Source organism: Pocillopora verrucosa, chromosome 10 (assembly GCF_036669915.1).
Source record: "Pocillopora verrucosa isolate sample1 chromosome 10, ASM3666991v2, whole genome shotgun sequence".
Lineage (NCBI taxonomy): Eukaryota > Metazoa > Cnidaria > Anthozoa > Scleractinia > Pocilloporidae > Pocillopora > Pocillopora verrucosa.
Genome location: NC_089321.1, coordinates 11,214,019 through 11,224,357, shown reverse-complemented (window position 1 = coordinate 11,224,357; position 10,339 = coordinate 11,214,019). Strand labels below are relative to the sequence as shown.

The 10,339-nt window shown below is 38.8% G+C and overlaps 1 protein-coding gene across 1 annotated transcript; it reads left to right on the top strand.

The window, feature by feature from the left end:
• Positions 1 to 281: 281 nt before the first annotated feature.
• Positions 282 to 10,303, top strand: LOC131776251 (helicase POLQ-like). The gene is made up of 18 exons (XM_059092419.2): positions 282 to 946; positions 1,693 to 1,871; positions 2,469 to 2,597; positions 2,803 to 2,874; positions 3,014 to 3,086; positions 3,293 to 3,390; positions 3,565 to 3,675; positions 4,015 to 4,157; positions 4,226 to 4,462; positions 4,783 to 4,924; positions 5,477 to 5,581; positions 6,091 to 6,292; positions 6,784 to 6,941; positions 7,419 to 7,520; positions 8,168 to 8,344; positions 8,709 to 8,822; positions 9,192 to 9,326; positions 9,921 to 10,303. The coding sequence occupies exons 1-18, from the start codon at positions 283 to 285 to the stop codon at positions 10,014 to 10,016; spliced, it is 2,937 nt and encodes a 978-aa protein (XP_058948402.2). The 5' UTR covers position 282; the 3' UTR covers positions 10,017 to 10,303.
• Positions 10,304 to 10,339: the final 36 nt, after the last annotated feature.

The following is a 10,339-nucleotide window of genomic DNA, read 5'->3' as shown; positions in this document are numbered from 1 at the left end:
CATATAGCCAGGTTATATGCTTCTGGTAGGATACTGTCGGCGTAGTCATAGTCCGTCGTCCGTACACGGTAGTCCGTACTCCGCAGTCCGTACTCCGCAGTCCGTACTCCGCAGTCCGTACTCCACAGTCCTCGTTTTACAGCATCGCGAAGCTTTGTACCAGATCCTTAGCAGATATAAAGATGGCGGCAGTGCCCAGCGTGCTACTTTGGAAAAAGTTTCAACATAACCAAGAAAGTTGAATGAAATAATTTTATATGATGGGTTTTAACCCAGGGAGAGATGAATACTATCAAAAGAACAGCAAATTGTGCTTCAACTAATGACCAGAAACGGTTACGCAAAGATGTGGTCGCTGTGAAAAAGATAAACTTTAGAAGAAGTAATGAAGAGTTGACAATAGATCGGGTTAAAGACTATAAAATTAAGAAAACTTCTACTCTCGATGTGAGGAGAAGCAGACGGTCGAAGCGAAGGAGTTTAAATGGCAGCTGTAGCGAGAGTGAAATGGTAGATGATAGAAAAAAAGCCGAACCTTCGATGGAGGACGATCAACAGGTGCGGAAACGCGAGAAGTCTCTAACAGGGTTAAAAGTTGCAGAAGAGAAAAACCGCTACTGCAGCACTCCAAATAGAACAGGGAATGATATACAGGATTGCGAAGCTGAACTATCTGCAAGGTATTTCAAGCGTGAACAAACTAATGCAACAAGTATTAGCTCTCCTTTTGGATTGAAAAGTTTAATCAACAGTTCCAGTTTTTGCGACGATGATGGTGTTTTAGCTGCTTTGAATTTGAGTGAAATTATCACTTCCTCGGCTGCCTTGAACCGTACGCAAGGCAACTTGGCAATTTTACTAGAAGAGGAGGAAAAGCAGTTTTATGGCTTACCTCTCAAAGTCAAAGAATTGTTACAGAAATACAAAGGAATTGATAGTTTGTATGGTAAGTTAGTTTAAGATAACCCTTAACCCTTCAACTCCCAGGAGTGATAAACATGTAACTTCTCCCCACAATATTCATACATTATCCAGCAAACAGGTAGTGAGAATACTCAAACTCATCAAGTACACAATATTAGCTTGATTGAAAGCAAAATTCTTGTAACCAGTTTACATAGAAATGTGTAGCAGCTAGAAGAGAGAATTAACAATCAGATTTTGGGAGTTAAAGGGTTAACACTCAGTACACATATTCTCCATTCTCTTCTTCAGACATTTCCTAAAGTATGAAAAAGAAGAATTTGTTTAACAACCAAGTGCTTCTTTAGTTGGTGATCATTTCCTTTATTCTCATGACCTTAATGTTTGATTCAGGGGTGATACTTTGAGGAGAAATAAGGTTCAGCCCCTTCTAGGGGTCAAAGAGTAAAGTTATTTTGGGTGACCAGCTACTGTCTGTATTTCTAATTCACATATTATATTAAATTTGTCAATTGAACCATTGAACAATTTAAGTTGTTCACTCCTGAACTCCCACCATAGATCAAAATATAATTTCTCCATACACTTTTAATACATAATCCAACAAACAGGTGATGAGAACTAACAAACCCATCAGCTAAAGAACATTTTAACAAAACACCAAATTCTCTTTTCTAATATACAAGTTAATATGTAGCAGCTTTGGAGAGAATTGCTTCTCAGATCTTGAGGGTTAAAGACATACTGATGCATTTTTTTTCATTGCAGACTGGCAAAAAGACTGCCTCAATCTAGAGGCTATTAAGGAGAGAAGAAACTTGATTTATTCCCTTCCAACAAGTGGAGGCAAAACTTTAGTTGCAGAAATTCTTATTTTCAAAGAGCTGCTTTTGCAAGAGAAAGATGTCTTGTTTGTTCTCCCATTTGTGTCAATTGTACAGGAAAAGGTGATTCTGTGTCTTAAGTTTGCCGCATTAGAATACCAATGTTAGAATATTTATTTTAATACTTTTATGTACGTATAAATTAGTACATGCGTAGACCTAAGAAACACCTTAACTCCGACAGGAGTAGGTAACTTTTTAATTAATTAATGAGAGTTACCTTCTTAAAAGGTTTATCTTTTAAGGCTAATTTATACTTTTTGCAAGCGGGCTTAAAAATGTCCTTTCTTCCCCCTTTCTCCTCTCTGAATTCAGAAAATTATAAATACTTGAACTATTTGGGGATGTTGATCAGGACTTACCAGCAAAACTATTGTTGCTTACAATTTTGTTATCTCATGTTTAATTGGCCACCCCTTCTCAACAAAAAATACCTTTAGAAATATTTCTAGTGTTTTCAGGAGTCTGAAAGAAATAGAGACTCCCTTTCTACTCACAAATGCCTTGATCTACCTTGAAAACTCCTGTACAAGCTCTATATTTACACCTGTTAACCAGCCAGCCATAAGATTCGGAACACTTTTCCTGCTTTGTGACATGATGCCTGTACTTGCTTTTAATGCCTATCTCAATAAGGATTTCTTTGTCTTTGATCATCAGGTTAAATCTCTTTCTCAATTTGCTGTTGACCTCAGCTTCTTAGTAGAAGAGTATGCTGCCAGCCGAGGAAGAATCCCTCCACGCAAAAGACGCAAGAAGAAATCTGTGTATATCGCAACAATAGAGAAGGTTTGAAGGTTCTGTTGAAGCATTACAAATGAAAGGGGGCAGAGAAAATGCCCAGAAGTGAGCTCATGGAACTCAAGGAGGATTTTAATTTTGCATCAGAAGTCAGCCATGATTTTATTCCATGTAGCTCTTCAAATAATGAAGTTTACCTTAACTGTTTTCAAGCCATTTTAAATAATTTTTTTAAACTTCTCTTTTCAAATAGGCAAATGCGCTTATTAATGGCCTGATTGAAGAAAGCAGGATTTCAACCTTGGGACTTGTTGTAATTGACGAGGTACAGAAGACTTGAATCCTTGACTGAGAGTTGAGCAGATATGTAGATGGTTTCACTCTATCTAATATACTATAGTTATGTCTCATTTTTTTATGTTAACCAATAACAGTGTGATATATTTATTTTCTTATCTGTCAAGCTGCATATGCTTGGAGAGGCTGGAAGAGGTGCTACTTTAGAGATGTGTCTGGCAAAGCTCATGTTTGTGTCTTGTAAGTACTCTACAGTGCTGTGTAATGACGTTTTCTGATTATTTGACTCAAGCAGATTGTCTCTGATGGCCAAAAATTCTTCACAAGAAGGGAGAACAGAAATATCCAGAATTGTTTTATGCTATGGATAAATTGAAGCTAAGGCTTGTTGAGCCTGTTTTGATTGGAGAAGTAACTCTTGATTTTTATAATTTTACATTTTGTAGCCACCACTCAGATCATTGGAATGAGTGCTACTTTAAGCAACATTGCAGATTTGAAGACATTTTTAAAGGCAGAGGTGTATTCAAATAATTTTAGACCAGTGAGTACAAAATTTTATTAGTGATTCAGATTTTATAAAGTACCCTTTATTCCCTGTTGGTGTTTTATACCCTGCACATGATATATAATTCAGTCTGTAGCCTGGAAACTGTAACATACTGACAATATAAAATGTGATGAGCATGTTTTAATTGATTGATATATCTTTGCTCAGGTTGAACTGAAGGAGTTTGTAAAAGTGGGGCATGACATTTATAAAGTTCCTGAGGCTACAGATCCTGAGGAAGAATGCAGCAAGCCAGTTAGGAGAATCTCTCTCAAGCAGGTCAGAACATAAACACACGAAGCCACAATAGCATTTGATTGTGTGGTCTGATTGTACAGGTGAAAGTAGTCCTGAGAAGGACTGTTCTTGGTTGTAGCCAGTGCCGTATTTACAACCTTAACAGATGTCATCATCAAGATCAAGAAAACTAACAATGACTCTGATGATGACTTCCACTAAGGTTGTCAAAACCTCAGTCACCACTACTGATATTACAATCAAATTAGAACTGCTTGTAAGCGGTAAAATCCTCAGTGTCAGCAGTATTGGAATGTTTTTGAAGTAGTTTTACTAGCTTGGTGTCTACTTTTTTAAGATTTTTGTTATAATTGTTCCTAGGACCAAAGGATCCTAAAGCAAGATCCAGACCAGTTGTTATCCCTAGTGTTGGAGGTCGTACCAGATCACTCCTGTCTCGTGTTTTGTTCTACAAAGAAAAACTGCCAAAACTTAGCATTGCTTCTTGTGAAGTTTATGCCCAGGTAACAAATTGTTAGTAGTGCTCCCGGATTTTTGACTTTCAGTTAAGGTTCATTTTGTGTGTTACTAGGAAATTGTGCCAAGTCAAAGCTCAAGAAAGACTTCAGTTGATGAAAGCTTTGTACAATGAAGCTTCTGACCTCTGTCCCGTGTTGAAACAGACCATTCCTTTTGGAATTGCTTATCACCACAGCGGGCTGACGATGGATGAACGGAAACTCATTGAGGACGGCTACTGTCAGGGGGTGCTGTGTCTTCTGACTTGCACTTCAACTTTAGCAGCTGGTGTCAATTTGCCAGCAAAGAGGTGTGTAACAGATTGACAGCCCTTTGATTCTCGTATGAGATCAAAACTATAACGAAACTCCCAAACGTAATTGGTTTTTACAACAGCAGCTCAGTTTGAGCAACAAAAGGACAGTTTACGTGTCATGCTTGTATAATTGGACAGTATGCACCAGTTGCAAGCACTTTTTATGGGTTCATTTTTGTTGGAAAAATTCTCTCTCTAATCATACTCGTGCTTCACAAATAGATTCCGCTTTTAAGGATTGAGCTTATTGCGAAAACAAAGATTTTTTGTCTCCTGCTATTCAGGAGCAGCTAATGTGTTAGTTTGGTGTGCAGGGTGATAATCCGTGCGCCGTATGTAGGAAGCTCAGTGCTCAGTCAGAGTCAGTACAAGCAGATGATTGGTCGGGCGGGGCGAGCTGGAATAGACACGTCTGGAGAAAGTATTCTTATCGTCAAAGATTCGGATAAACCCAAGGTTAGGATTAATTTTGTTGTTGGTCACGTACTGCCATAGGTTTGATTGTGCAGTCTTTACTTTTCATTCACATCTTGCGCGAAACAAGACGCGTCCTACGAGAAATGAGACACGCCTCGCGAGAAATAGGACACGTCTCGCCAGAAACGAGAAACGTCTCAGGAGAAGTAAGACACGTCTCAGGAGAAGTAAAACACGTCTCGTGAGGAATGATACATCTCTCGCGGGAAAGAGGCAATTCTGTAAGAAATGAGAAAAATCTAAGGACATATCGTGATAAATTAGAATTGTTTCACGATTGGTGAGACACGTTTTCCTCGCGAGATTTGAGGCACATCTCGCGAAAAATTGGACACGTATCGCAAAGAGTGATGAGAACGTCTTTTGTTGAATACAGCACGCCTCGCAGAAAAATGGTCTTAAGGGAAATTTGATTCACCTTGCGCGAAACAAGACTCATCTTCCAAGGAAGAAACGATGTGTGTCACGATTAGTGTGGGATTTGTTCTTTTGCTTTCATCGAGGTGTAAGTTGCTTTTTTTCTCTTCCCAGATTCGTCACCTATTTTCAGGCCCGTTGGAGAGCTGTTATAGTGGATTATTGTTTGACAATGGCAAAGGATTAAGAGCAATGCTCCTGACACTTATAGGACTGAAAGTAAGTTGTGTAAGGAAAATATTGTGATTTCTCCTCAACAAATTATTCTCTATGGAAACAAGAATATAGTCCCTGACCATCGTAGGGTTTTCTTTCGAACGCATTTTATTTGAGTTTTTAAAGGAAATATCTTAAGAAGCCGGTGAGAACTCACGAGGAAAACGTGTTTCAACAAGTAATTTAGTGTTAACAACTGAGTTAAAAACGTAAATTGGCCACCGTATTTCACCAAGTTTAGTTTGTTTTTATTTTTCCATGTGATTGGTTGAAAAAGTGGTGCGAGTTTTCTGGATCAATCACAGAGGAAGGGAAATGAAAGCCAGTGCAATCCCCAATTACTTCCAACACTCAATTCAAAATTTCTTTGACTTCTAGTTAACGTAAATTCCCTTTGAAAATAAAAAGTTACTCCAAAAAAAATGTTGTGTACCTCTCAAGATGTGATTTCTCTTGATAATAATCCTTGTGATACAGGTTGTTTAACCTCAAATCCTTTTTTTTTTTTGCAGCTATGTACAACAACAGAAAAACTGACACAGTTCATGCAGAACACTTTACTGTTTGTGCAGTCAGAATCACAGTCAGTCAACATTACTGAACAGATGGAGACAGCGCTGGACTCCTTACACAATTTGGGACATATTAAAATGACTGGTTCTACAGACAGCACGAAGATTGAAGTCACTCAGCTTGGACATGCTACTTTTAAAGGTTTGGAAAAAATAGCAAAAGAAATACGCTCTGTTGAAAGAATGGAGAAGAGAATGCAGTGGAACCCTTTTCTGACACCTATTTTCGGGAGATACGTCAATTTCAGTGACATAAACTTAAGTGCGACAGCATGCAGAGCAGGCGTGATTTTTGCGAGCTATTGCTCAGTATTTTCTCGTTTTTTACGGCAGCGGAAAGCTGAGGAGAGAAATAAATTCTTACCAGGGGGGTTAGCGACGGTCAAAAGGAAGGAGAGGGGAGGGGGTGGGGCCTCTTTAAGTTTCGCCTGTTTGTTGTTAAATTTTAATTGAGGCTGCTTTATACTTTGTAAGTGGAGGCATACGTAACACTTAAGCAGTGGATAATAATTAATTAAGGTAGCAAAACCGGCATTTTATAGTGAGTGACTAAGAAAATCGCGAGTTGTATGCAGCTGTTTACTGAGTTGTTAAACGCTTGTTAATTTTCATGAGGGAATTTCATTCTTGCAGGGTGCATTGATGTGGACAGCAGTCCCATGATATATAGCGAGCTTTCTAGAGCCCAGGACAACCTCGTGCTAGCCAATGAGCTACACCTGTTGTATCTGGTTACGCCACATGATTTAAGAGATTCACCCCAACCTGAGTGGATGGTATATTACAAGCAGGTCAGTGGGAACAGTTTTTGATTAAGTGTTGAAAGTATTATCAGATTGTAATATACGCTATACGCTATTTGATTGGTTAAAATATCATGCACCACCTTCCAACCAATCAAATGCAAAACTAACAGGAATCGCGACTTGGTTGCCCGCGTTTTCCCGCGCTGGACACAAGTCACGTGTGTTAACTTTGAATTCTCATTGGTTCCTTTGGATATTACCCTTTCCTCTAGTTGGCCGTTTGTGATTACTTTGGTTTTTCCTTTTAGAAGCGCTATATCGAAAATTGCTCTGGTGGAATTTTATCCCCTGGTTGAAGAAATTTTTCCAAAAAGACTGTCTGTTCGTCATGAAGAACGTTATGTTCAATGCTCTTCCAAAACATATTTGAAACCCTGTGCCCGAAAAAAAAAAACGAACCTAAGGTGACCTGCCTGGAAGAGTTTTATCGAAGACTTACAGTTGTGGTCGTTTCGCCCTTAGGTATCTTCATTTCGTGAAGAGTCCGAGGAAAGAGTCGCTGAACTTTTGGGAGCAACAGAAAGTTTTTTATTCAGAAGAGCCACAGGACAGCGATCGAAAATGGTAAATGGTCATCTTATTGAATTGCGCAGGGGAGTTAGGTCCTTATCACATTCTATTTTATTTCTCTGACATCCATGGCACGACATGGCGCTGTCTCGTTCTTGTTTTTTCTGTGGAACTTTGATTTGGGGTTTGTTTTGGTAACAGAGATGTTCATTATGGCTTATTTGGTAGACGTGAAGGGATAGAAATTGTACGCGCAAAGCGAATAACAATCAATATGGCAGTCAAACGTCCCGCGCATATGCAAATGTTTTAATTGTTGATGCGGTGCTTTCCAAGCTGTCAGAACCAGGATTTCCTAGAGAATTTACAAACAGTCACACAGGCTAGAAGGTCACGGTGTTTTAAAAGTGTATACCTTTTTTGATAAACCTCAAAACAAAATTGCAAATTAACAGAACACCCATTATTAAATAAGTTTTGTGTTCGAAAACTGTTAAGTTTTCTTTGTCCTTATTTTTGTAGCCTTTAACAAAATTCTGAGAACGTTTCAATTTTTTTCGCATATTTTCAGACAGCGCTTGTTTCTGAGGTTTTCCTTTGAACTTTTGCACGGGAAGTTGACGTGTGGCTGGCCAAAATTGATCCCCTTGCACATGCCTGACGTTTGTTCGCTGTGTCGTAACATTTTTTTTTGTAATTAGGACGACACTACAGAAAGCAGAGTGAGGCGTTTCTATTTGACCTTGATGCTTTACAAATTGTTACAAGAGGATACTGTATGGAATGTGGCCCGTCTTTTTAACGTAACTCGCGGATTTGTGCAGAATCTGTTAACTTCAGCGTCTTCGTTCGCGTCCTGCATGGTCCACTTCACTCGAGTAAGTTTGTCCCAGCGAGTGATTCAACAAGAGCTTTGTTGGCGGTATTTAATTTTCAGACTTTAGGCTCGAAGTACAGTTGTCAAAGAATTTAGTTGGAGTATGTTGCTCGGTTTCTGTAATTGGATCAGTCGGTTTTGAGAAACTCACTCAAATGAGAGAGGTTTCATGGTTGCCGTTTTATCCCCTGATTGATCAGTTATTCAATTCTTAGACAGATGATGAGAATTAAGGCAACTGATAACCAGGGGACATGGATTTGATAACATATGAAATTCTCTTGTCTAGTTGGGGAAAAATGTTTTGTAATCAAGTGGGAGGATTACTTTAAGGTCCTTATTTGCAACAATTTTTTTATGTTCAGGAACTGAATGAATTTTGGGGCGTGAATACGCTACTTGAAGTCATGGTAAAGAAGTTGTCTTACACAGCGAGCTTGGAGCTTGTGCCCCTAATGGAAGTTCCTGGGGTGAAACAGGTAAACATTGAATTATTTTCGAAATCAGTAGCTGAACAGCTTTTGTACACCGAGAAGAATAACGCAGGAAAACCCCCAAGGATGAGGGTAAGGGTTCCCTCTTCCTCACTCTTTCTTTACATCCGTACGTGTTCGAAAAGATGGACGTTTTGCGGCCAAGGGCAGTGCTCAAAGGGCAAATTATTAAAACAAAGTTTAGTCGTTGTTTGATAAAACCGCGTCCTAATCATTGCAGTCTGTCAGGGGTGACAATGACTGTTTCATTTAGGTCTGGTCAGATTCCTCCACGCTCCTTCTTTCATTTCAATCAGAAGCATACAACCTTAGGTTTTTATGATTCTATTTTAATTTACTTTATTTTCCCCTTAGGGTCGTGCACACCAGTTAGTAAAGGCCGGATACAAAACCCTGAGTAGCCTGGCCTGGGCTGATCCCGCTTCGCTCGTGGAACATATCGAGCACCTCCCCAGACGTCAGGCTAATCAGATTGTCTCCGCTGCTAAGGTAACCAAATTAAAGTTTTTACATTTTTAACAAAATTGCGTCGTTGATTATGGAGATAGAGATGTGTGCGTATTGATTGGTCGAAGATTGTGTCATTTAAGATGATTGTTTCTTCTCCTCATTTCAAACTGCCATTTTCTCATTCCTCCCCCCCCCCTTTAGTATGTTTTTTTTGTAGTCACGTGGGGCGCACGTGAGTTGATCAATAAACCAACTATGTTTAGAGACCTTGACTTAGAGGTTGAGGTGAATACTTTCGTGGGCTTGTGTTTTCAGAGTCGAGTTCAGGTTTTTTTCTTTAACTGTAACACAAATTTGTCGCTTGTTTTTCTTTGGAGTTTAAGACTTTTCGAAGGTTCTATTTCGAGACAATTGTTGTATGAAATTTAATATATTTTTATCCATCTTAATTGATGTCGTGTAGAATCTAGCCTGTTTGTCAGAAAAGGATTTTTGACACCCTATATCCTTTTAAAACGATGATACTGAACCAGTAACTGATCTGTGAACAACTTCTCCTTGAAAACGCACGCAAAATTGTGACCAGTTATTAAGAGAGTCGGTGGCTGATAGATTTGAGGTGTCGTTTTTTAGATGCTTCTAGAAGAGAAAGCGGATGCTTTGCGAGAAGAAGCTGAGGAGATGACAACTGCGCCAGACTTACCTTCCACCGAACAGTCACAAAATTAATAATTTATCCGGAGTTCTTTATTGTTCTGCTTCAAGAAACAAAATCTCAATACGTACATGCATTCGTGCACAGCATTTTAATGATACAAAGTTACCTGACACTCGTCTGTCTACGGAAAGGAAATTACTGCACCTCGGAATTATTTATGTGATTTTAATCACGGATGCATAAATCGCATTAGTAGTAAATATTTTTTGTATCTTCATTTCGTATTGTTAGCAATGAAGTGATTGTATTTATGAAGGAAACGGCGATCGTATTCAGGCGTATATGGTTTAATTAATTTCTTTTGAATAAAGGTATATTAATTGTAAACAATACC